The sequence below is a fragment of the Chaetodon trifascialis genome, chromosome 6 (genome assembly GCF_039877785.1).
Source record: "Chaetodon trifascialis isolate fChaTrf1 chromosome 6, fChaTrf1.hap1, whole genome shotgun sequence".
NCBI lineage: Eukaryota > Metazoa > Chordata > Actinopteri > Chaetodontiformes > Chaetodontidae > Chaetodon > Chaetodon trifascialis.
This window is the reverse complement of record NC_092061.1, coordinates 10,464,563-10,489,906: the sequence shown is the minus strand read 5'-3', so window position 1 is coordinate 10,489,906 and position 25,344 is coordinate 10,464,563. Positions and strand designations below refer to the sequence as shown.

The 25,344-nt window shown below is 42.6% G+C and overlaps 3 protein-coding genes across 8 annotated transcripts in view; 1 reads left to right on the top strand and 2 right to left on the bottom strand.

The window, feature by feature from the left end:
- Window positions 1-12,721, bottom strand: part of agtpbp1 (ATP/GTP binding carboxypeptidase 1) — a 28,316-nt gene extending 15,595 nt beyond the window's left edge. For 2 of the 6 annotated variants that reach the window (XM_070964380.1, XM_070964381.1), the window contains exons 1-13: window positions 12,594-12,721; window positions 11,176-11,234; window positions 9,656-9,786; window positions 3,800-3,867; window positions 3,320-3,383; window positions 2,766-2,912; window positions 2,437-2,568; window positions 2,170-2,263; window positions 1,932-1,969; window positions 1,603-1,811; window positions 1,332-1,509; window positions 1,016-1,057; window positions 57-157 (exon numbers count right to left, since the gene is read on the bottom strand). In XM_070964380.1, coding sequence (XP_070820481.1) covers window positions 57-157; window positions 1,016-1,057; window positions 1,332-1,509; window positions 1,603-1,811; window positions 1,932-1,969; window positions 2,170-2,263; window positions 2,437-2,568; window positions 2,766-2,912; window positions 3,320-3,383; window positions 3,800-3,867; window positions 9,656-9,786; window positions 11,176-11,207 — 1,236 coding nt within the window. In that variant the 5' untranslated portion in view covers window positions 11,208-11,234; window positions 12,594-12,721. Of the gene's footprint in view, window positions 1-56; window positions 158-1,015; window positions 1,058-1,331; window positions 1,510-1,602; window positions 1,812-1,931; window positions 1,970-2,169; window positions 2,264-2,436; window positions 2,569-2,765; window positions 2,913-3,319; window positions 3,384-3,799; window positions 3,868-6,172; window positions 6,375-9,655; window positions 9,787-11,175; window positions 11,235-12,593 lie in introns of those variants that run through there. The other 4 variants (XM_070964383.1, XM_070964384.1, XM_070964385.1 and 1 more) reach the window with 3 other exon arrangements.
- A 244-nt stretch (window positions 12,722-12,965) lies between these two features.
- On the top strand, window positions 12,966-21,990 carry naa35 (N-alpha-acetyltransferase 35, NatC auxiliary subunit). The gene is made up of 23 exons (XM_070965062.1): window positions 12,966-13,041; window positions 14,838-14,966; window positions 15,076-15,109; window positions 15,401-15,515; window positions 15,690-15,764; window positions 16,166-16,333; window positions 16,568-16,634; window positions 16,826-16,869; window positions 16,980-17,030; window positions 17,582-17,665; window positions 18,103-18,217; window positions 18,315-18,493; window positions 18,738-18,797; window positions 18,963-19,069; window positions 19,230-19,296; window positions 19,618-19,716; window positions 19,956-20,134; window positions 20,276-20,412; window positions 20,516-20,583; window positions 20,668-20,808; window positions 20,953-21,075; window positions 21,194-21,274; window positions 21,450-21,990. Exons 2-23 carry the CDS (start codon window positions 14,846-14,848, stop codon window positions 21,507-21,509), a joined length of 2,175 nt encoding a protein of 724 aa, XP_070821163.1. The 5' UTR covers window positions 12,966-13,041; window positions 14,838-14,845; the 3' UTR covers window positions 21,510-21,990.
- A 977-nt stretch (window positions 21,991-22,967) lies between these two features.
- LOC139332092 (kallikrein-8-like) lies at window positions 22,968-24,264 on the bottom strand. The gene is made up of 5 exons (XM_070963804.1): window positions 24,225-24,264; window positions 23,916-24,078; window positions 23,516-23,793; window positions 23,299-23,438; window positions 22,968-23,205 (listed from the first exon to the last, which is right to left on the bottom strand). The coding sequence occupies exons 1-5, from the start codon at window positions 24,262-24,264 to the stop codon at window positions 23,059-23,061; spliced, it is 768 nt and encodes a 255-aa protein (XP_070819905.1). The 3' UTR covers window positions 22,968-23,058.
- Between the last annotated feature and the right edge of the window lie 1,080 nt (window positions 24,265-25,344).

Below are 25,344 nucleotides of genomic sequence, written 5' to 3'. Positions count from 1 at the left end.
TTTCCACAGTGAGTGCCGATCATAATGTTGTCGTGTGAAACATGGCTCAGAATTACCACACAGAACTCATCCTTCTCATCCTCTTCGTTCTCAGTATCGTTCTCTGTGTCTGCGTCCATCTCCTCGTTGTCGTCGCTTTCGTCCACCACGTCATCCACTGGGTGCGCACACAAACACACACACAGATGTTATTACTGTCCTTACAACAGACATACCTCATAATTGTTTTCGCTCGAAGTGGGAGTTTACCATTTCCCAAAGTGTGTGTAAGGATGGTACACAACCAGTGTAGTGGTTGAACTCAACTGACTTTGGTGGTTGAGTCTTATTGCAATGAGAGGAAGAGAGGAAATGTTAAAAAAAAAGATGTGAGCAGCCATGATCCAGAGATGAGTGGGAGACTTTAGAGGAAAGAGGAAATACTGAGTTTGAGAAATGTATTCAAACTCATTGAGCTGGTGATCTCAGAGCTTGTTATGCTACACTGTTCTCCTGGTGGGGTTACTGACATCACTGACATGTTTATAGATGAGTCAACATGACTTTGAGGCAATGACTGGGTTCCTGTTGCCACTTAGAGCTGTCAAGATTGTGGCGAATGTCACTGTTTTTTATTTAGTTCCTGTTTGCTTTTTTTACTCTGCAAAGCATAAAAGGAGGAAATAAACTCAGATGTGTCAACATGTGCATCATCAAGCGGATTCAGCTAATCATTGTGCAACATGAAAAATAACCTTTTTTAGCGGACATGTTTCATTTTAGATCAGATTAAGGGAAGAGCAAAGGAGCTCGAATAGTTCACCTGACAGCCTGTGGACGCATGGAAGCAAATTAGTTGAGTACAGTGCAAGTATGTAAGTCTACTAGTGAGCAAGCAAGCACTAAGCAATGTGCACTTAGCATGTTTATTTCATCTTTATTACTAACACATGTCATGTGATAGTTTAGTGAAATGTGACGTGAGGTGAATAAGGAAGCATTCTGAGGATGGAGTCGCGTCTTACGTACGTCTTACCCTTCTTTAAGGGCTTGCTGCAGAGCTGAGGAATCTTTCTTCCTGTAAGGCACATTGTGTGCAGCAGTGTCAAGAGTGTTGCCAGTAATCATTTCGTTGTTCCAGGGATATAATCATTATTTGTGTGTGTGTGTGTGTGTGTGTGTGCGCGCGCACATGTGTGTGTCTGTGTGGTATGTAGGTTTGAATTTGTGTCTATCTGTCGGCATAATTCTCGATAAACAGCGTGCATACACTGTGACAAGCTGGGGCCCATTCTAGTGAAGTGTGTGTGTGTGTGTGTGTGTGTGTTTGTGAGTGTGTCCTGTGTCCTCACCCCCCGGTGGCTGGTTGTACAGCTGTGCCACAGGCCCTGCAGGAGGAACATGTGGCAGCTGGTAGTGGAAGGCCGATTTGATGGTGGGCAGAGGCAGGCGGTTCTTAGGAAAACACTTCCTCATGATGAGACTGGAAGTGTTGATCAGAGGATCCAGGGTCCGCACCGGGAGACACTCCTAAAACACACAGAAAGTTGGCAGTAGGTGAAACCGTGTGTGTGCGGTACATATGTGTTGCATGCTCGAATTGTGTGTCACTTTCTCACTCACAGTGGATGAGTTGTAGAGGATCCTCATGCCATCAGCCTCTATGAAGGCTTTCCTGCCGAGCTTGATGTTGGTGATGTTCCTGAGGCAGACCAGCAGCCCTTTGCGAATCAGCATGTGGCGATGCCGAGTGTCATTGCGATGCCAGTCCAGGTACAGAGCCAGCAAGACGGACACATGTCCACCATCGACTGCACGGCGGGCGTTTGTTTCTGCACAGGGAAGAGGAAGAAGAGGAATGATCATTTACTGTTTGCTTCAGAGAATCAAAGACAGGTAAAGGTTTAGTGGAGAAAGAGTCAAAAGTAAAAGTTACAAAGTAAATTGCTCACTGGATTTAAGCAGTGCTCCCAGTGCGTCCAGGGCGACTCTGTGGGTGCAGAAACAAAGCAAATGGGTTACATGATCGACTGAACAAAGATGGAAAAAAAAAAAACACCTAATAATAATAAACTTTATTTGTATAGCACCTTTCATAAAGAAACACAGCTCAAAGTGCTTTACAACGAATAACTTACATGCACGGACATGCACATTCTTGCTGGCTCATTAACACAATCAACCTCTTACTTGAGCAGGCTGGTGTTCTTTTTGCTGTATGGCGAGACGACTTTGAACATCAGTTCCACCACTCCGTTCTTGCCCAAAGAAATAGCATTCACCACTTCACAAAAACAGACACATAAATGAGGACATATCAAGCAAAAGCAGAAAGAGACATCAAAAGCCACTGGATAGCGAAGAGTGCCAGGACATTTCTTGGTACTGATCCACTTAGACTCCATGAGAGAACGGCAACATTTTGAGAAGTGGATATAAAAGTTTGACATGACTTACAGTTACTAGAGTAAACCCTGAGGACCTGCAGGCAGGGCAGAAGCAGTTTGCTGTTCTGTAGGTTTTGTTTCATTAAGTTGACTGTGACGTTCAGAGCTCCACTCAAACGCGCCCTCACTCCAAACTTTCTGTCTGAACACACAGAGATTGAACGGTCGGTCATTATGCAGAGAAGAATCAGATTTTCAGTGTTTTCTGTTTACAAGGAAACTCATCAGGACACCTTTAATAACACAGGCCAGACTTGGGTCTTGGGCAAAAGGGTCTAAATGTCTTGCTAATGATAATGTTGTACTGTGTGTTTGTGTTGATCTGTGAGTCTAACCTACCTTTTGGCCCCACCTTGGCCAGCAGTGAGTGAAGCTGCAACATGAGTTCCTCACTGGGAGGCAGCTCTTTACTGGCAGCGATCAGAATCTGGAATAATATCCCTGTTCCTCCTTTAGACACAAATACTCCGACCCTGCGACCTCTGCCTGAGACAGACACGACCAATGAAACAGCATTGGATGTAATAAAATAGAATTCATGATGGGATCAGAGCAGGTACTGTAGGTAAGAATGAGTAGACAACTGAAACCTTGGAAAACACAAACCTGAAAACATGACTATCCTATCAGTGCCAGTTAAATGTACAAATTACTACTACTTTACAATTTCATGAAAGCAGCATGATGACGTGTTTATGCTTTTAGAATATATTAAGTACTTCTCAGTCATGAAAAACATTTTGGATGTTTCCCCAAATAATTATTTTCTAAATCAGACCTGTCAGTTAAACTGTCCACAGAGTCCAGCAGGAAACTAAATGATGTTACCAGCTCTCAAAATCAGGGCATGACCTGCTCATCAATGTAAAAATACAGAAATAAACAGTACTCACCCACAGTGAGCAGCTCACTGAGAATGTACAAAATGTTCAGAGTGGTCTGGACATCCCGGTGGTTCTGTCGAAGACACACACGGCACTATTTAACAATATACAGGAATATGTAGTGAATGATAGAGATCTGTCTCTCTAAGGGACAGATACTCTTTTACTTGATGTCCTCTGTTCTCTGTGTGCAGGTCAATCTCAAATCACACGTGTCAATGTGACATCTGCACCAGGCTTTCTCACAGAAAATACAATTATTTGCTTTCTTAGAGTTAGAGTTAGATGAGAAGACCGATACCACTGTCACGTGGTAAATATGAAGCTACTGCCAGCAGCCAGTTAGCTTGGCTTAACACAAGGTCCAGTAAGTCTTTGATAGTCAGATTCATAGGAAACTGCTCTGTGCAAACATGAGTAAAAAATACAGAATAAGCTCAGTTCTGACGCTTAAAGTTAATATCCTGCTGTGCTGATGAGTGGGCTGACCTCCAGTGAAGCCAGGATGACCTCCATGCCACTGGAGCCTTTGGACATCACCTCTTTTCCGCTCTTCTCTGTAACACACAGCAAAATAACAATCAGAAATCTGAAGATAAACTATACTGCAATATTTTATGCAAAAGAGCCGAGGGGCTTCACGAGTGCACAGCGCAGGCTGTTATTCCAAGTACGGCAGGTTGTCCTGTGTATGCTCGGTCGAAAACAAGTCAGCATGTCACAGAGGATTGTCTTGGAACGTGTGAAGACAACTGTCCCGGATTGTTTGTAGTTAGAGAGATTCAGCTGCATTTCATTATAAACAGATGCTTAATCTTTGAAGCTTATTTCATAGCGTGACAAATATTACTGGCTTAGATCCTCTTTTCACTTCTCATTTTACTTGTGCGATTTTCTTTTGTACATTATGTATGAGTGTCGTTGGAGGGAGCATGAGATCTAGGATTTCATGCCAACGGCAGCTTCACTGTAAATGTTCTGTATATGACAAATAATGCACATGTGAGTTTGACCTGTTAGAAACTGTCCTGCAAAACCAGACAAGTGGTTTTGCTAATTGTCTGTTTCTCCACCTCCCTTCCTCTTTAATCCCTATGCTTGCCTTGTAATTTAGGAGCTGACAGATTCCAGACCTCTTTGAAGAGGCTTCCATGAGATGTCCTGTCCTGTTCTGTCCTGTAACAAATGCAAACTCTCCAAACACAAACACAGGACCCAGGGTAGGTAATAAATAATGAACTCCTTCAACCTTTGAAAATGACCTACTGAAAGAACATTTAAGTTTACAGAAGAGTACACATAAATAGGATAATCAAAACCAATGAATACATAAAATATCATAAAAGATTTCACTACCATCAAAGCAATGCTGTCAGATTTCTTGTACAGAAGCATGCTGCATCAGAAATGCTCATAACACAAACATCCATATGCATCTGGAGTGCTATATCACTTGGTGACAGTCTTACACAAGAGGAGTTCATGTGTCTGTGACTGATTAAGGACGCATCATAATAGCAAGCGATTATGGAAATGAAAGGTGTCAAACATGCGGCTTTTATGACTGATGATCTCTCACCAAAAGGCATGTGAAAGATAAATTATGGACCAGAAATATAACTCGTGTGTACTCGCGCACTGTCCCCAGACTCACTTTCCACTCGTGCACAGCTGTGTGCATATCTCAGCATGTGAACGCACAGACACATGTACATGCATGCACACACAGGCGCACACACACATGCACTTTAGTGCCTGGAGAGTGGTGTCCTTTTAAAACATTTCTGTCATGCCAGCCTTTTTAAAGCTCTTCAAAACAAAATGGCATTTCGACACTAATCCTCAAAAGCAAATCCATGAGGGGTTACACATAGGTAACCTGACACGCTGGAGGGTTTGTTAGACAGAACCATCTGGGAAGCCGTCCATGGAAACGTTGGAAAAGGGCAGGCATTTTAAAAAGCCACTTGGCAGGTGATTGGATGAACCATCAGTCAATCACGGGCTAACTTTAACCAATCAGATCAACGAACCATATGTTGTAGCATGACTCGTGTTGAAGCCAGTCTGGAGACGGGCGAAAACATCTCCAGTGCCAGTTTTTGCTCTTTTTTCAGAAGAGATACTCTCCAGTTCTGATAAATCTGATGCTGTGGTAGCATCTACACTAACCTAGGACCACCATTGTTGTTTCTGAACAAACAGTCATGCCGTCGTCACGTCTAAACCACATCTGACCGTAGCTGCCAGTAGTTCCTCACGGGATGCCGAACGATTGTTGCGCAGCCACAAGTGTAAAACTTGAAGCCTGGCAAGATGGATTCTTGCGTTGCGTGATCTCATGTGATCTCGCGAATCCAGCTGCCTCACAAGGTAAACACATAGCAGCAACAGTAATAATATGCAATTTGCTGAATGTTTTATTCTTTTATTTTGCTTGTAAAAATGTGTCTTCTAATAAGAATTAACTATGATGGCGCTCAAGGGATAAGTAGACAGCCAGCTAATTGTGATCTGCACAATGACCTGCAGATGTTGCCCTTTAACTCAACACCCATCACTGATGTCTTTTCTAGTGACTGCAGTTATTTGTCAGCTAAGGCTGACTGCTAAAAGTACTGAACATGAGCTGCGGAGGTTTCAGAAGTCAGAGAATCCAAATCTCATTTCCTGTCCTCACCAGAGCAAAGTGAAATATTTTAAATATTTGTGCCCCTTGACTTGCCATCATAGATAATAATATTGTCAAAATCTATACATTGGAGGATTTTTAAGTGTCTGACAGGTAACATAAAGCTAACCTCAACCAGTTAAAATACATAAAATATTTTTCTCGCACATTTGCATCATTCAGGACCCTACCTGGTGGGTCTGAGGAGACCGCAGATTGACAGTATCTCCTGGAGTAGTGGTACTCCATTTCATAACAAAGACCTCAACGTTCACCAAAAATTTGGGTGAAAAGATGTCCCAGGTTCTCTGTCTCTGGACTCCTAAAAGTTTACACTGCAGGTCTGCTGTGAATCTGAACGCTTAACAGTCTGATAGATGAAGCATAAAGGCACTTTCTCTATCCCTCCAAGGCTGGAAGTAAACTGCTCAACTGGTCCTCCAACTGTGCACCAGCACACTAAGCTGAGGGGCAGGACTCTATAAACCTTGCAATCAGCACCTCCCCTTGCATGCTACCAGCAAATAAACCACCGACTATAGAAAACTGACAACTGTATAGGACACCTCTCTTTACACGTCCTCTCCTCTTTCTCCTGCCTCCCTCTTTTCTCCGACTCAGCACTGTGAGGAAAAGGAGAGCTGCCGTACCATTAAATTAAAACAGCCACTGAGTTTCTGACAGCAAGTGAGAGACAAAAAAAGACAACTGCTGCCTCCAAGACTGAATTCAGTCTGCACTAAACCAAGCCAAACGTCGTCTCTGTGGACCGCTTTTTATATCATTTTTATTTATCTTTTCATCACATGTATGAGTTTCTGGTTACTCCACTCCACAACTGCTGGCTCTCCACTCTCCTGATCATCCTTGTTTTTTCTCTGGGTATCTTTTGACTGCCTTAAGCTCCTAAGACTCTGAACATGAGACAAGAGTACAGCAAAGTCTGTCCAGGGGGTGTATAGTTACTGTGAACAGGGTCACAGACCCCCTACGTCCCCCTAACCAACGTCACACTCAACACAACACACTCTACACATTTCAAGTTGAGGCTGCAGGCGGCATGTGAAAGACGGCCAAACAGTAGATGAGAGTGGAACAGCTGATATATGATGATTGACGGGGTCACAGACAGAAGCCTTTCCACTGTGCCCATCAGTCATGATGGATTAACTATGAGTTTACTTTGAAGTTGGAGGAAGCAATAAATCATGGCCAGAGGAAAGATAAAATTCAAGAAAAGTGAGAGGGAAGAAGTTCAAAGCGAGTTCAAAACATGCCAGCGGGCTCAAAATACTACGAAATGATTCAGCACAATCCTTCATCGCACACTGTACCTTCACACAAAGACTCCACGGAGGCTCGACCCGTGCAACTGTTTATCCACGTGCAAAAAATCCACACTGAAAATGCCACTGACTGAAATCTGCTAGCTTCAGGGCAAAGTTAATGTGAGAGCTGCAAACAAATATAGAGTTTTATGGGTTAGCATCCACATGGGGAAACGGGTCAAATCTCCAGTAATGGAGCTGGCTGCAACAGAGGCCTGCAATGACACCATCCACTCACTCTTCCTTTCAGTCAGAAAGAAAAGCCACAGATTGAATATTGATTAGGTATTAACTATTTTCATTATTGATTATTATGGCAATATTTGATTTTTCTTTTTCAATTAAATGATTGTTACTCTTTATTAGTCTTTAAAAAGTCCCAAAGTAGCAAAAATGCACATCACAATTTCTAAATATTGCTTGCTTTGTATGGCTGACAAAGATGTTCAATTTACAATGATGTAAAACTGAGGAAAGCAGCAAATCCTCATATTTGAGAAGGCTTGATGAATGGCATAAGTATCAAAACTGCTGTACTTTTTTGGCCGTTTAACAAATCCATTAATGAACTAATTAAGCCACAGAGCAATGATGCTTGCATCAGAGATTTCCATTCATCCAGCTCCTGGGCGAGGCAGAGAGGCACCCTGCTTGCAGACACGCTCATGTTTCAGTCTGGTCTACACAGAGACACGGCACAATGCCTTCTGCTGCACCTGTCAGATCTTCTTCTCCACTCTCCTTTCCAAAGAGTAATCAGAGAAGCAGATTGGGAGACACTGTACCAATCCATCCACACTCTGACTACCGGTGCAGTAAGCCATCTCTATTTGCACACCAACTACTCTGAACACACTGTTAATGAATTAATCAACTCGACCTGAAGAGCTGAAGCTTTGCATCACGACATTTTAAGGAGGAAATCCACAGATTTTACACATTGGAGTCTGTTTATAGGTGTTTGGGAGCACCACTGCATATTTGAAAAGCTGTATGGAGCCTTTTGTGAAGCAGCTGAGCAAAGTCGAATAAATGTCCTCAAGTGATGTGACTTCAGTCAGTGTCGGATGGAGCTGAAGATGACAAGTTTGACAAAATGAATGTGGGGGTGTGGAATTACATAGAAGAGAGCTTAGACCTCTGCAGCCCACTCCTCATCTCTGCTTGAGGCTAGCATCTCGAGGCTACATTAACTACTAGTAGCAGGACACACCCAACACATCTCTGACTGAGCTCTTGTCGTTGAAGTTGCATTGTGGGTAATTTCAACGTCAGGTTTTGACAAATAAAAAGGACGATATCTCTGTGTCATTTTCAACCGTCAAAAAATGTTTTAGGGGTACAATAATAAATAGGTTGAGTGCTGTCCTTTAAATGAACCTGCTCAGTATCTGTGCCTATTGTAGGGCCCCTTTGTGGCTGTATGTGTGCAGAAAAAAAAATCAAACGCTACATCCGACTCAAATCATTTTAAACGAGGAGGAGCACTGCCCCAATGCGAGAGAAGCCTCCATCAGACCCACTAACCTGTGTGTTCGAGCTGCATATGGAGGCTGTCCTGCAGAAGATGTGTGTGATAAAAAAAACTGCAATGTTGTGTTCCATCAAATTCATTGATGTTCACTGAATTTTGAATATTTTGTTATTGAATTGTTGAAATCTGAATCATCCACCACATGATTAGATACTCTTGCTGATGTAAAATATGTTTACATTACAGGATTCAGAAAATAAAACACAGTAGCATCATGTTCCAGTTGCGACACAGTTTAGTTACATCCTCCACGCGGTTTCAAACCCCACCGGGAGCATTTCAGAACCGTTTTGTCTAACTTTTTTCATTGACTTGCTAAAATTTTGCTGATTTGGCCTTTTATAATTGAGACTTGTGCTTCTACCATTTTGAAATAAACTACATAGTTAAATGGTTTTGGTTTTTTTGTCTGTTTGAATTGTGTTTATTGTTGATATACGATGCAGATTCTGCACAGGGTGTTTTATTTTGAAAATGCAATGGTTTCTCTTTGCCTTTCTTGTGTCTGACTTCCTGCCTGGCGTGATCTGCTCTCTGCAAATTGACGTGGTGACTGTGTGTGGAGCAGAGGTTCGTGTGGAGCAAATACTTTTATAATAACATACAGCAATGCATGAATATTACACAAGTACGACAAGCTGCCAACAAGGCAATTTAAGGCAAGAGCCACACCACTATACATACATCATCTCTTGGTCTCTGTACAAATTCATAAACACTTACAAAATCCTAGATTGCATCTTTTCTGTTGTTTCAGTTCCAGTACAGAAGATTGCATGCTATTTTGTGATTGCGTGCGTGTTTGTTCTCACCTTGTGTCTGTATGAGATGAAGTATCTTTGCAGTGACCTGTCGTGCCATTTCAACATCCCTCACCATAGCCTCTCCATTCATCCTCTCCAGTTGGCCCAGGAGCATCAGTACCCTGGAGTTACTGGGAACACTGGAAAACACACACACACACACACACACACACACACACACACACACACACACACACACACACACACACACACACACACACACACACACACACACACTTTTACCTTTAGGAAGGCTGCATGCAACAGGATAGCTTAATGTATACATGCATTCCTGTACGTGCACTGAAGAAAGGATAAATAAAGACGGACTAATATATCGCATATTCAAATCCATCTGCAAAGGGCAGAGATCAGTATCACACACAGCATAATGTGTCATGCAGCTGCATTTAGAACCACAGTAATCCATGTCAATGTTAATCCAGCGCTCCATTTCAAGATGGATTAAGAGAAGGATGGATCAGTTTTAGCACACAAGTGAGTCAGAGTAACTTGCACTGGGTCACACTGACAAACAAACAAAAAGCAGCCCCTCATATGCGTGACGCCCTTCTATGCCCGCAGTGAGTCAAATGAGTCTTAGCCAAAAGCAATTTAATAACCAACACAAGCAGCATTTTCTGTATCATAGTGCAGTTCTAAAAAAAAAATACAAATTTGCAATCCATGTTTAAAATACTGAGGCGGTCCCCTGGTGCTTCACTATTTCTGGGATGGTGACCCATCCCCCATTTATAACCTTAGCACAGCGGCGCTCAACTGGAAACACAAGGCTAGAGGTCAGTTGTTGGTACAGCAACGGCAAACACAGGAGAGAATCAAAACTCCATGATTGCACCCAGTGGAGTTGAGTCTCTCATATGTCCTTATAAAGACAGACGGAGACAGAGAGACAGAGAGCCTGAGTGCTAAGACAGAGAAAGAAAAACTGGAAAAATGGAAAGAATGATGAAAAAAAAGTTATGCAAGCACAGACAAAGGAAAACACTGCAGCAAGTAAAGCCTAAATAAACATTCTGCATAAATCGGAGAGATTGACACAGATCAACTAGAAAATGAGCAAATTAGAAATATGCAAACGCGATAAGGAGAAATACACTGAAAGATTTTTTTCCAAGCCAGTTTCTGCTGCATTAATGATGACTGTTGTTATTTTTAGTCATAATGACGAATGCATATGGAAGGGTTCAAGAAAGGCAAACTAATTATCTGCTGTGTTGCACAAACACACTCTTGTTCACCCACAGGCGGTGCAACAAGAAGACAAACAGCAGGGACAAACTCTGGTGCAAAGGCAGTTAAAAGGCTGAATAGTACATGAGCAGGATCACTTCAGAGAGGGTAAAGGTAAGCACTCAGTGAGAAAGAGAGAGTATCTGTGAACAGATGGTTGTGACAGAGCAGCTTTCATACAGAAACACATACACACACATACCACAGCCTGCACATACGTTCATGCATGCACATGAAACTGCATTTGTTTGTCTTCAAACAGCAAAGCAACTCACCCTTTCTCCGTGGCCATTTTGGGTTTGTTCATTTTTACCAAATCAACATTTCATGTCGCCTGCAAGAGAAAGAAAACAAGGAGCTCACTGACAAAAAAGGACAAGCATAAACATTCTGTACAATTTTAGAAATGAGCATAATCAAACTTTGCCCCGTGTGCCAAAAGGGATCCAACTGAATTCCCTTTGTGGTCATCTCAGTCTCTAGCAAGCCCTGCAACCATGCCAAAAACCAGATGAGAAGGAATCTAAACTGCCCGTGGCTGTCACTGTGTGATACGTCTGTATGTTTTAGCCATGTAACAAACTGGTGACCTTTTCCAGGGTGCACCTGCCAAGAAGTGAGGGACAACCTGCAGCGGCAGACAGATGGCTCATATTGACTGTACAAGAGCAGAGCTACTACAGTATCAGACACACTGACACTCCTGAGCAGTTTGAAAACAAATGGGGCTCCCCTACATGCTGCAGATCTCAAATGTCTTGAGACAAAAGACCTCAAGATAAGGCACTTTGAATGCAAGGTGACTACAGCAACAGTTCAGTGTATTACATTTTCACAGGTCTCCCAAGACTTTGGATGAGGTCAGAGTGAATACAGGAGCGTTTATGGGTTGAGATAAGATGAGTCATAAACGCTGCTGGGGTAACATTTAAAGTGAGCAGTCACTAGTGTCAAACAGTTTTGTTTTTTTTTTGTTTTTTTTGCAGGGAGACTTCTGCTTAAAATGACAATGACATATTTAATAAATAAATAAATAAAACATCATGCGGTTACAAGCTACACACAACAATAAGATGCTGAAAGTATTTTTCGATTAAAAAGAAGATTTTAAAGAAGCTGGCTGACCTTAACTCCTCAGCCAAGTTCTTCTAAATATTGCAGAGTCACAGTGTAAAACCACGTTTTCTTACTGGACAGGTAAAACTAGTTGAACGCACCTGAGGATCTCAGGTCATGCATTTGTGTGGGCTGAGGGGGAGCATAAGTTTAGCTATTGGTCAGATCATGCGTGGGACAGATGGTGGGCTGGCCTGGCCTCAATAACCCCATAAGGCTGCCTTCTTCCACAAACCAGAATCCAAAATTTATCCATTTAGAAAACACGATATGATACTGTCATAACTCCAGCCTGCAAGGAAATTTGGGTTAGTCATTGTCATTACGCTACTGTAAAGGTAAGGTGAACAGCTAATGTTAAGCAACGCTATGTTACAAGATGCTAAGTCAGATAACACCGCGGGGCTGATGTCCGCTGCACCTGCTGGACTAGTCACTCATTAACGGCCGCCTGCCTGCGACAGCAGGCTAGCTAACAGAGGAATGTGCTAACAATCATGCTGTGAAGACAACACAAACGGTGTTAGCTAAAGCAATGCGCCCGCATAATAATAACGAGAACGAAGATTTTACGAACCTGTATGAAACGGAACTGTTATCCCATTCAGGGAGGGCCAATTCCACGATAAGAGGGAGTGCAGCTGAATATCTGAGCGTTGCCTGAAACGCCCTGATGATGTTGTGATGAGACGAGCCCCAACTGTCAAAGGGGCTGTCGGTGGTCAACGCGAGAGTACGTTTCTGAGTGTGGTTTTAGGGAGAGGGTACTGCCGTGAAGTTAGGACGAGGACGAAATGCTCTCGAATATGCTTCATAACCTTCGTCAAAATATATTATTAATACAGATGTATACATACACTGCATAGACTGTAGATAATAGGTTTAATCTCCGTTATGACACATAAGGACTACATTTCCCAGGTTGACAGTAGCCTATGGTAGTGTATGACGTACAATTTATGCGCCATTCTTTACAGTCTTTGAAGGGGTATTTAGTAGCTACATGGTTAATACAAAATAATAAGGTATGTGCTAATTTCCAACGAGAATGTGGCGGTCTGATAACATCGTTTGTGTTTTGTGTACCTTGCGAAATTCAAAAACCAGTTAATCTGACGATATTCCAGCTTTATTCATAGGGAACATCCACTGTAAGCAACATTAGCTTGTTAGCACACGCTATTACAAGCTACTTTATCGTTGGTGATAGCTAGCTAACATGTCCTATGTATCTCATAAATTTTAGTACCATGCAGTAACCTGTACTGCTCATAGTGTTCTTGTACGTTTTGCTAAACATAACTAAAGTAGGTTAATTCAAATGAATTACTGTAGTGTATTTTTTTTTTTTTTTACATGTAACTGTTAGCGAAGTTTCTGTCAGTGAAATGCCTCGCAGTGCCAGACTAAAGGAAATTCATCAATATCTAATTTGACCTGCAGTTATTTGCATGTGAGTAGTTACAATCGATTTAAGCCCATAATTCAGATGACACACACGTGACTGGCCGTAGTTGTTGCCTCTTAGCTCAGTTATTAATCTCTATTGAAATGTATTGACGGATATCTCATAGATGTGCTATAAACCTTATTCTGTAAATGTATCTCCGTCAATAGATTAAAGATGAATACATCAGTCATACAGAAGTCCCCCTTAGCTGTCACAGTACTGACATGTTCTTGGTGTAAAAGGCTGAGACTTTCCAGTGCTCTCAGGGGTGCAATTTATACCTTTTTAGGCTCAAACTTAAGATTCTCGTGTCAGTTCACGGAGCATGATGTTAATCCTAATGTTTCCATAGATCATAGTGTACCACCTGTTCAGCTTTCCAAGAGTAGAGGCCAAGTATGAAAGTTGGTGTGTGGAAGTAATGTTTTTTGCATGGTGTTTAGATGTCATGGAAAAGGGGGAATGTAAGAGTTTAATGCTGGGAAGAGAGGAGCCATATTTATGACTGAGCCTCAAAAACATTATTACTCTGGACTATTACAACATCGACAGCTGCTCAGTGTACATACAGAGCCTACACTTGACTGTGCTGATTGCATTGCATGTTTAAAGCTTGATCAGCCAGCAGTCTTTGCCAGCTATGTCCAGTGGAGAAGGTGAAGGAATGTAGTAACTGTGAATATAGATGTGTGTTTTTCAGATCATGATTGATACGTATGTAAAGACAGCCAACTGCTTAACACTTGTAATGCTGCGAGACCAGGAGCTCTTCAGTCGCACAAGTTATTGTGACCTATTACTTTAGTCAATCATGTAATGCTGGATTTTCACTTATATCATGGACTATTAAATTAAGTTGATATGATCTGTTTTGGGGCTGCACGGTGGCGCAGCAGGTAGTGCGGGTGCCTCACAGCAAGAAGGTTGCCGGTTCGATCCCCGGGTCAGGCGGGGCCTTTCTGTGTGAAGTTTGCATGTTCTTCCCGTGCATGCGTGGGCTCTCTCCGGGTACTCCGGCTTCCTCCCACAGACCAAAAACATGCTCGTTAGGTTGATTGATGACTCTAAATTGTCCGTAGGTATGAGTGTGAGTGTGAATGTTTGTCTGTCTTTGCATGTGGCCCTGCAATCGGCTGGCGACCGGTTCAGGGTGTACCCCGCCTCTCGCCCATGTAGCTGGGATAGGCTCCAGCCCCCCGCGACCCCGAAAGGGATAGGCGGTATAGATAATGGATGGATGGATGATCTGTTTTGCAGTCAGACCCAGACCCACACTGCCATTTATTATTTTGACATTTACTGCTGGTTAAGAAATATTTGTGATATTTTATAATATTCTGAACACTTGGTCCTCTTTGTGTTTCTCTTTAGTAGCTACAATGGTGATGAAGTCAGCAGTTGAGGATGATGATGCTGGCTGGGGGCTGGGCATCCCAGAAAAGATGAAGAACAATGCCAACTGGGTTGACATTACACTTGAATTCAAGGGCGCATGCAAAGGTACAGGCTCTGCCGGCGATTGTGTGAGAGAGTCACGTGTGTTCCATTATGAATCATCTGACGTCTTCCTCCTTTTCTCTTTCCTTGTCCTCATGCTTTATTTATGCAGAGTTGAACCTTGGAGAGTTGCTTCATGATAAACTGTGAGTAAGACAAAAAGCATTTTGCAGACTCACACTTTAAAGGGTCAGTTCGCTCAAATCACGAAAAAAACAACAACAAAAAAAACATTCTCCACTAACTGCGAGGTGGTATGAGTTAGAGTTAACCTACCAGCCAAAAAAATTATTATTTCTTTCAAGAGTCACGATATCTGCACCATTGGATCACTGCACAATTATCATCATTGGTATTAGTCTTCAAAATCCAAGATTTGATGAATCTTTGTAAACACACATGTAAAACAGACACTAAACTTTCTTCTGTGGGGGCAGGTTTGGCCTGTTTGAGGCCATGTCAGCCATAGAGATGATGGATCCGAAGATGGACGCAGGAATGATTGGGAACCAAGTCAACAGGAAGGTGCTCAACTTTGAACAAGCTATCAAGGTACAGGATCACGGACACTGCTGCACAGTGACAACAGTGAATTGTCAGGAATTAAGACAGGAAACCTAATTTTCTTGATTGCGTTGTGCAGTTTTTATTTGTTTTCTAATAGAAACATCAGAATGAACCACCCAGTTTCAAGCCATGTGTATTACTGTTCTGTGGTCATTGTAGGAAGGTGCCATCAAGGTGAAAGACCTCAGTCTGCCTGAACTCATCGGGATCATAGACACATGTTTCTGCTGTTTGGTGAGTTTCACTTCCTCATACTGTACACATTGTAGGTTTTGTGTATAAATCTAGAGGTTTGCATTTGACTCTTTTGTGTAGCTCCCCTCCACAGGAATATCAAAATAGTGGGTACAGAGTCAGTCAGCTACTGATTACTGGTCAACTAATTCACACTGATCAAAGGTTGCCTATAATGTTGTTGACTTTGAAGAGATGTCCTGCAGATAGAAAACCCACCCAGCCACAGGAAATTTAAGATGTTTGTCCCACGAAAATATAAAAATAGCACTGTACATTTTTTTTTATCCATGCTTGGATACTTTATAAATGTTTTGTATATTTTATAGAATTATCACCACGGCAAGCCAATGTGTAGTGAAAGCCAGTGCTCATGTGTGCATGTTTGTGTATGTTCCTAGATCACATGGCTGGAGGGCCACTCCCTGGCGCAGACGGTGTTCACCTGTCTGTATGTCCATAACCCCGACCTGATTGAGGAGCCAGCCCTCAAAGCCTTTGCCCTGGGCATCCTGAAGGTGTGTGACATCGCACGAGAGAAAGTCAACAAGGCTGCTGTGTTCGAGGAGGTAAACAACTTTCTTCTGTCCGTCTGTCTCTGTGTGTGTATGTGAGCTTGTGTGTGTGTGTGCGGGCACATCTGTGATACTGCAATTCAATTGATCAAAGCCATTATTTTATGTGCAAATGTGTGTGGCAAAAGTTGAGCTGCATCTGTTTCAAAAGTGTTGAAACAATTAGTAATTAGTCATTTGTAAATCTGTGTCATATTCACATGTCTTAACCCCCATATGTGTCTCTAGGAGGATTTCCAGGCCATGACCTATGGCTTCAAGATGGCCAATAATGTCACAGACCTGCGGGTGACAGGTACAAGCACTGTATTGTCAATTGTCAGCTCAACAAGTCCACAGTTTCATATTTACTATGAATAAGTGAGGCCGTTAAAGATAAATACTGTTGGTTCAGAAGAACAAGGATAGCTGATGTTGTCTCTCTCTCTCTCTCTCTCTCTCTCTCTCTCTCTCTCTCTCTCTCTCTCTCTCATTTGTTTTTACCAGGTATGCTGAAAGATGTGGAGGATGAGTTGCAGAGGAAAGTTAAGGTATTTGTTCTTGGCAAGTTTAAGCCCAAATGTTTGAAATATCAATGAAACACAGCTGATACAAATGCTGAGTATGACAGTGTTTATTTGTTTGTCTCCTGCTGCCTCAGAGCACGCGCAGTCGACAGGGTGAGCAGCGAAACCCGGAGGTTGAGCTGGAGGTAGGTCAGGTCGTTCCTCCATGTCTGTGGAGTTTTTGCTGCAGATTTTTTTATTTATGTTTGTTAAAGGACCGTTTTTGGAATAGCATGTACTGAGGACCAACTGAAAGCTAAACACAAGTTGTTTTATGACTTATATGGTCGCAGTCTCAACAACTGCTAATGAGGCTGTGTCGCTGCTCCTTATCGATTAAGGATAATATCCCATTATTTCAGCCACAAAACAACCTTGAACCCTCCGTCTTAGTCTCTGCCTGTTATCATTTGTTTTCCATCTTTCTATCAGAGTGTGGGACTCATATGACCTTTTTAGACTCTACTCTGGAATTTCCAGCTGTTTTGTTACAGTAATAATAATAAATGAAGGAAGACAACGTCAGACCCAAAAATGGACTTTGTCTGGGTGGTCAAAAATAAAAAAAAATTACATTTCAGCCTTTGCAATGTCTGGTGCCTTGTGGACCTTCGAAGACAAATTTGGAAATACTGGTATTAATAGCTTTGCATGTCCCCATGAGCCTGTTTAATGTTCTCATACTTTATTTTTCCAGCATCAGCAGTGTTTGGCACTTTTCAATAGAATCAAGTTCACACGCCTCCTGCTGACTGCACTGATCACCTTTACCAAGAAAGAGGTAACACATAGAAAGAGACATTTTAAAATGTACTTCTGCCCAGCTGTAAAGAAGTATCTTGTGTTCTCAAAGATCCAGTGTGTAGGATTTAGAAAGCTCTTTTGGCAGAAATGGAATTTAGTATTCATTATTATGTTTCGTGTATCATCACCTGAATATAGAAATAGTGTGTTCGTTACTTTAGAAAGAGCTCTTTATATCTGCAGAGGCAGTGGGTCCTCTTCCACAGACTCCATCATTTCATGTTTTTTAGATTTTTCCTACATGCTTAGAAAGGAAAGGTGAGGTGAGGGTATTCAGTTGGTTACAATCTGCAGCGTCACCACTAGATGTCACTGGATCCTACACACTGGTTCTTAAAAGACACTTGTATGTTAAATTGTTCATTTTCTTCATTTTTAGGTATGTTTTTGTTTATGATCCTGTGTTTTTATCAGACCAGCTCGGTGGGCGAGGCCCAGAAGCTTGTGGCCCAGGCAGCTGACCTCTTATCAGCCATTCATTCCAGTATTCAGCACGGCATACAGTCACAGAATGACACCACGAAAGGAGGTAACACACACACACATTTCAATTAGTAAAGCACAGAGTTTGGCTTTGCATGAGTTTGCAAACGAACACACACATCTTATTTCTGTGTGTTCTGCAGACCACCCCATTATGATGGGCTTTGAGCCCTTAGTAAACCAGAGACTGCTGCCACCAACCTTTCCTCGCTACGCCAAGATCATTAAAAGGGAGGACATGGTGGCCTACTTCGGCAAACTCATAGAGCGCATCAAGACCGTCTGCGATGTGATCAACACCACCAACCTGCATGGCATACTGGTAAACACACATCTCCAGAACCTCTACATTCTGAACCAGTAGGTGCAAAGAAGCAGTTTTTGCTTTTGCCCAGTGAAAAATATCATAATAGCCAATCAGATTGTCACACAGACAAGTAAATGGTACATAATGTGGAATTCATGCTCCAGTTTTAAGTAAAGTGGCCCTGCACATGCACATGCTTTCTAGAAAGGACATTGTTAATTCTAAAGGAGTATGAATATTGTGTGTGTGCTTTGACCAGGACTTCTTCTGTGAGTTCAGTGAGCAGTCCCCCTGCGTGCTCTCCAGATCTCTTCTTCAGGTGAGCTAATAATTGCCATTTTGATTCTGAAGAGTCACCACTTTTTCTCTGACGCCAGCAGAGAGATTCCTAGAAATTTGCATGCAGTTTTCGGAAGTTTATAGACCTGTAACAGTTAATAAATCTTTCAGACAACAGCTAAACACATTGTTTTCCAAAATCCAGACAACGTTCCTGATAGATAATAAGAAAGTGTTTGGGACCCACCTGATGCAGGACATGATTAAAGATGCCCTGAGATACTTTGTCAGCCCACCTGTCCTCTCTTACAAGTAAGTCTGTCTCTGGTTTAATGACTAAACCGTCAACATGTGAATCATTTAATGGTTGATTTGGACTTTTGTCTTTGACTGTGTGTGTAATATGCAAACTCTCTTGAGTGAGCTTATTTTGCATATGTGACTGCGTGCTCGTGCGCCTGTCTCTCTGCAGGTGTTGTCTGTTTAACAACCACCAGGCCAAGGACTACATTGACTCCTTTGTCACGCACTGCTCCAGGGTCAGTTCCCTTTACTCAGAATTCTTCTCATACTTCAGATGCCCAGTAGACGTTATGGACTCATATCACTTCAGCTATTTCAGTAGTTGAGTTAAAAGTGATTTGTTTAGGAGGAGAGATGAAAAATTGCTGCCTCAAAAGAGAGTTTTGATGAGAGGCGTGGCATCGAGTGAGATGTGCAGATAACGCAGGGCATTTTCAGGTCCGCTACTATTGGATTTATTTATATTTCAACACTGAACGTTTGCGCTAATCTTCCGTCAGTGACATGAATCAGTAGGTGGTGAAGCCGCGTGTTTATTTGTGTCTCATGTACCACAGCCCTTCTGCAGTCTGATCCAGATCCACGGACACAACCGAGCTCGACAGCGAGACAAACTGGGTCACATTCTTGAAGAGTTTGCCACGCTGCAGGATGAGGTGAGCTGCTCCTCTGTTGTATTCCTCCTTTTTCTCTATGCTTCAATAAACACAACATTACTGTTATTTTACACTGCACAAGTTAGAGGCAGAGATGCAGATAGGAAAGTTCGAGGTACACATTAATGAAAGTGTTGCACTTCATCTCTTTGTTGTGGTTTTCTTCCACCAACTCTGAGGGCGGTTGTCATTTCATCATTTCTAAACCAACGACTGAATTCTTCTTCTGCATTCTGCAGGCAGAGAAGGTGGATGCAGCCCTGCATAGCTTGCTGATGAAGCTTGAGCCTCAGCGGCAGCATCTAGCCTGCCTCGGCACCTGGATCCTCTACCACAACCTAAGGATCATGATCCAGTACCTGCTGAGTGGCTTTGAACTGGAGCTGTACAGCATGCACGAGTACTACTACATCTACTGGTGAGAGTACACACGTTTGTTTGTCGCTGCCTCTAACTGGTCGGCACAAAGTCCCCATGTCAGGCGCACACAATCAGATCTTTCTGCTGGTGCATTTTTCTGAGAATGAATATGTGTTTTGTTTTTTCGTCTCGACTGCAGGTACCTGTCAGAGTTCCTGTACGCATGGCTGATGTCCACTCTGAGCAGAGCCGACTCCTCTCAGATGGCAGAGGAGCGGATTCTGGAGGAGCAGCTGAAAGGACGCAGCAGCAAGAAGACCAAGAAGAAGAAAAAAGGTACAGTGTATCGTCCCTGGCTGACAAAATATGTCATTAAATGTGGAAGTGTGACCTCTCTCTCTGTGCTTGTCTCAATAATATGTTTGGGTTTCCTCTGCAGTTCGTCCTCTCAGCAAGGAGATTACCATGAGTCAAGCATACCAGAACATGTGTGCTGGCATGTACAAGGTAGGACGTCAGTACAGTTTTGACCCCTCCCCTATTTGACACGCACACTGCAGTATTGTCCATCCTCTCCGTCTCTGTCCTCAGACTATGGTAGCTTTGGATATGGACGGGAAGGTGCGTAAGCCTCAGTTTGAGCTGGACAGTGAGCAGGTTCGCTATGAGCATCGCTTCGCTCCCTTCAACAGTGTGGTCACGCCCCCACCTGTGCACTACATCCAGTTCAAGGTACTGCAGCAGGCTCTCCTCATTATTCTCGTCCTTCCTCCTCCACTTTTCACCCCCTTTTTCCTCATCATATTCCTCTCTTTTGTCTGACCTGCACTCCATTTTTTCTGCTCTCTCTGACTTTGCCCCTCTTGCCCTCTCCAGGAGATGTCCGATCTTAAGAAGTACAATCCTCCGCCAGGCTCCGCTGACCTTTACCTGGCGGCCAGCAAACACTTCCAGCAGGCCAAGCTCATCCTAGAAAATGTGCCCAGCCCAGACCCTGAGGTCAGGAAATTGAACTGTTGTAAAATAAATGCTATATTTTGTGTTTTATGTATGTACTCTAGTTTTTACCTTTTCCAGTGTTCTCAACTATCACTAACCAGTAAATGATTGACAACAGGTGAACCGTATACTGAAGGTGGCCAAGCCCAATATTGTAGTCATGAAGCTCCTGGCTGGAGGGCACAAGAAGGAGACTAAGGTAATACAATGAAACATAACCCGGATTATCATTTGGTTCTGTTGTTACAGTTGGTACAAATGAGAATTTCATGTAGTAAAAGTGAAAAAAATAAACTCAACTTGAAATGAGTGCTTTAAAAGTGGGGAATGTGTGTATGGATCAGTTCATTAATGTCCGCTCTGTTAATCCCCAGGTGCTCCCAGAATTTGACTTCTCAGCTCACAAGTACTTTCCTGTGGTCAAGATTATGTGACTCTGCTCTGCAGCGCGGTTTGACACGAGCGTTGTCGTGGAGACCATCCGCCGTAAAGACCGTACCCTCACCTGAATAAGTGTGCAATGGCCCTGGTCCAGTCCATGCCTGAACAATGTGTGTGATGCACCTAACTGTAAAGGAGTGTTTGATACACCCGATTCTTTTTTTTCACCTGAACGAAAGACGTGACACAAGAAACCAGACCAGAGAACTCACAGCTGGACCTAAATGCGTGACAGTATCCACATCTGTGTATGCTTGTTTGAGTGTTTGTTTGTGTGTGTGTGTGTTTGTGTGTGTGTGTGTGTGTGTGTGTGCGTGAGAGTCAAACACAAGTGGAGGTGCTTTTGTGCAAAGAACTGGCAAATGGAAATTTTTATAAGCTGCTTCAAGAACGGTCTTGTACAGCCCCATTCCAAAAAAGTTGGGATGCTGTGTGAAACGGAAATAAAAAGAAAATGCAATCATTTACAAATGATCTGTGTTTATTGATAATTATTGACAAAGTGGTGAACCTCGCTCCATCCTCACTTGTGAACGACCTTTCCAGGATGCCCCTTTCATACCCAATCGTGATACTATCACCTGTCACCAATGAGCCCGTTTACCTGTGGACTGTTTTTGGAGCGTTCCACATCTTTTCCAGTCTTTAGTTGCTCCTGTTACAACTTGTTTGAAACGTTTTGCTGCATCGAATTCAGAATAAGCAGAAATTCACAAAAATCAATGTCGCATCTCATCATTCATATTAATGTGCTTCTCTGAATGAAAATGTTGAGCCTGAAAAGATGACAGTATCTTGTCATACCTTTTACAGCACCAGGGTTTCCACTTAAGGCCTGTTTAATTTGATTTTAAAGATCACAAACTCTCAGCTAACAGCAGGCCAGAGAACCACCTGCACCGCTTCCTTGAACCAACACCAGCAACTCCAGAGGACTGGAAAGCTCAAGCCGTCGCACATCTCAAATAACACAATAAAACAAGCCTTTACTGTGGTGTTAATATTCTATCATTTGCTGGAAAGGATTTCAAATTTCTCTTTTTGTAATATGATTGACACAGACGAGGAGGCTTTATTGCTTTGCACAAACACTTTCGAAATTTAACGCAGAAGTCTCAACAGTGACTCAGGAGGGAAATTTAGGATTTCTGGGAACATACCAAAGTACATCTGCAGTAGAGTGCATGAAGTAAGCTGCAGTGCTCTGTCTCTCTTATATAATTACATCCGTGTACATTTTAAAGTCATCAAACTCTTTTGGGAATCAGACATTCAAATATACTGTAAAAGGGTAACAGATTACACATGAAGAAGTCCGGTAGATCACATCTTTTTATTTGTTTGTTTTAATTTAAATAGAGCCCACAATCAAATTTTTAAAGAGATCTAAATAACACAATGGTCCTTGCATTTTCAGTTTTATTTTCTTCTACTTTAACACAAAATTAAGTTAGCATGGCAGGTGATTCTGTCTTAACAATGAAGACACAAGATATTTTAAGCACATTTGTGATTCCTGCATCAACCCGTGAGGTCTACTCATCAGTTGTCTTGCATGGTTTTAGTGATCCAGTCCTTGTAGCGACAGATATCCAGCATTACAATCCTGCCTTCACAATCGTCAACAGGTTTGTTGACAACGATCCCGTGTAAGACATTGTTGTACTCCACAGCTGAACCTCCGTCTCCCTGCAGGAGAGAAAAACAGAGGTGTCATCATTTCACATACGCCGTGACACAGAGTCACATCATAAAAAATATTATATAAAACCATTTGCTCACAAAGCAGGTCTCCACGCCAGGCTTAAAGGCGCACATGACGGCGTTTTCGTCACTGTGGTACTTGCTGTCAGGCTTGTCGTTCTCATTGCATTCAATCATTTCTACGCTGGCACACATCATGTTTTTTGGCTTTTTGGCCTCTGAGGAAATAAAACAAGGCATCAGGAGTGTGATTTCTGTTTTCAAAACCTAAATCCAGTGTCTCGGTGTTGCTCACTTTTCTTGGCTCCCCAGCCCCCGATCTGCACCTGCTGATTCGGCTGTGGTCTGGTGCACTCAGAAGAAGGAAGATTGATTTGGGGAAGTTTAGGAGACACGTCCTGGTTGAGTCTTATGAGCATGATGTCATGGGCCTGCTCTTCCTCTCCTTTGAAGGTAAACTGTTTGGCAACCTCAATGACTTGCTTGTTTTCTTTGGGCTCACCTTTGAAGAAAGACTTAACTTTTGACTTCAATGACTTGTCTACATTTATGCCGACCTTCACAGTCACGATCCTGCAAAAAAAGAAAATAATGCAAAGTAACATGTAAATGCAGTCATTATGTTGTCATTATGTTACAGTATTGATAACTCAGGTGAGAACACATCAGTGCTGCATCATGTGGATGTTCCTTACTGTTCTGCACAGTGAGAAGCAGTGATGACCCAGCGGGTGTTGAGCAGAGAGCCTCCACAGGTCTTCCCCCCCGTTTTAGCCTCAATCTCCACATGGTACTGCCGGGCCTTGCCACAGGTCTGACCCCCGACAGTCCTCTTCTCAATGGTCCCTGATGCAGCACCTGAAAAAATGGAAATGACCACGTCAAGTTCAGGCTCATAAATGGGTTCAACAGGAGCCGTAGTTTCCTTTTAGAGCTGCACTGACTTTACTTTTTCTTTTGAACTTTTACTTAAGTTTTCTTAATGAAAAAAAAACAAAACTTACCAGCGAGCACCAAAAGAAGAACAAAGCAGAACGCCTTCATGGTCGCGTCCAGTGCGGCTCACTTCAGGTGACTGACTGTGTGATGCTTCGTCTGTTTTATGGTGAGAATCAGATCTTTTTATTGGCTGCTGCCATGGGCCAAGTTAATGTGTTACAAAGCTAAACCTAATATGAAAATTGGATGACGTGTAGGGGTGAAACCCCAGAGGACTGAGACACGTCGCAGCACCTTTGTTGAAATTTGTTTGTCAAGACAACATTTTTTCAGGATATCTGTGCTTAACCTTTACTTCAGTTAAGACCAGCATGTCAGCTTCCATATTCACTACATATCTGTACTCTGTATCAACAAAGAGTCCTTGTTGCAGTGTACTAAAGACAAGAAATTGCTTCAGTATGAATCAGTCAACGACTGTGACCAAGTATTTGCTGCCCACACACACATATATATATCCTTCCTTTTGAACATAGATAATTTGTTAATCCTTTTTGACTTATACTCACTTGAAAACAGTGCGAAGACAACATAAACCTTTTTGACTTCAATTCATTTGAATATAACTGAAATTATAACTGATTAACATTATTGATTTTTGTAAATATCTGCTTATTCTGAATGTGATACACATTTCAAACAAGTTGGGACAGGAGCCACTAAAGACTGGGAAAGTTGTGCAATGCTCCAAAAACACCTGTTTGGAACATTCCACAGGTCAACAGGTTGATTGGTAACAGGTGATAGTATCATACAGTACGGATTTTATTAGACTCTCCAAGGTTGTACATTTTCATTAATAAGCGGCACGGTGGGGCAGCAGGTAGCGCGCGTGCCTCACAGCAAGAAGGTCGTCGGTTCAATCCCGGGGTCGGGTGGGGCCTTTCTGTGCCAAGTTTGCATGTTCTTCCCGTGCATGTGTGGGTTCTCTCCGGGCACTCCGGCTTCCTCCCACAGACCAAAAACATGCTCATTAGGTTAATTGGTGACTCTAAGATTGCCCTTAGGTGTGAGTGTGAGCGTGAATGTTTGTATGTCTCTATGTTGCCCTGTGATCAACTGGCAACCGGTCCAAGGTGTACCCAGCCTCTCGCCTGTTGACAGCCGGGATAGGCTCCAGCCCCC

Coding starts and splice junctions, on each gene's coding strand:
- naa35 (XM_070965062.1), top strand. CDS start 14,846: ATGGTGATGAAGTCAGCAGTTGAGGATGATGATGCTGGCTGGGGGCTG. Junction 15,516..15,689: donor ACTTTGAACAAGCTATCAAG/GTACAGGATCAC, acceptor TGGTCATTGTAG/GAAGGTGCCATCAAGGTGAA. Junction 18,798..18,962: donor TCTCCAGATCTCTTCTTCAG/GTGAGCTAATAA, acceptor TCCAAAATCCAG/ACAACGTTCCTGATAGATAA.
- LOC139332092 (XM_070963804.1), bottom strand. CDS start 24,264: ATGAAGGCGTTCTGCTTTGTTCTTCTTTTGGTGCTCGCTG. Junction 24,079..24,224: donor TCTTCTTTTGGTGCTCGCTG/GTAAGTTTTGTT, acceptor CCATTTTTTCAG/GTGCTGCATCAGGGACCATT. Junction 23,794..23,915: donor GCTTCTCACTGTGCAGAACA/GTAAGGAACATC, acceptor CTTTTTTTGCAG/GATCGTGACTGTGAAGGTCG.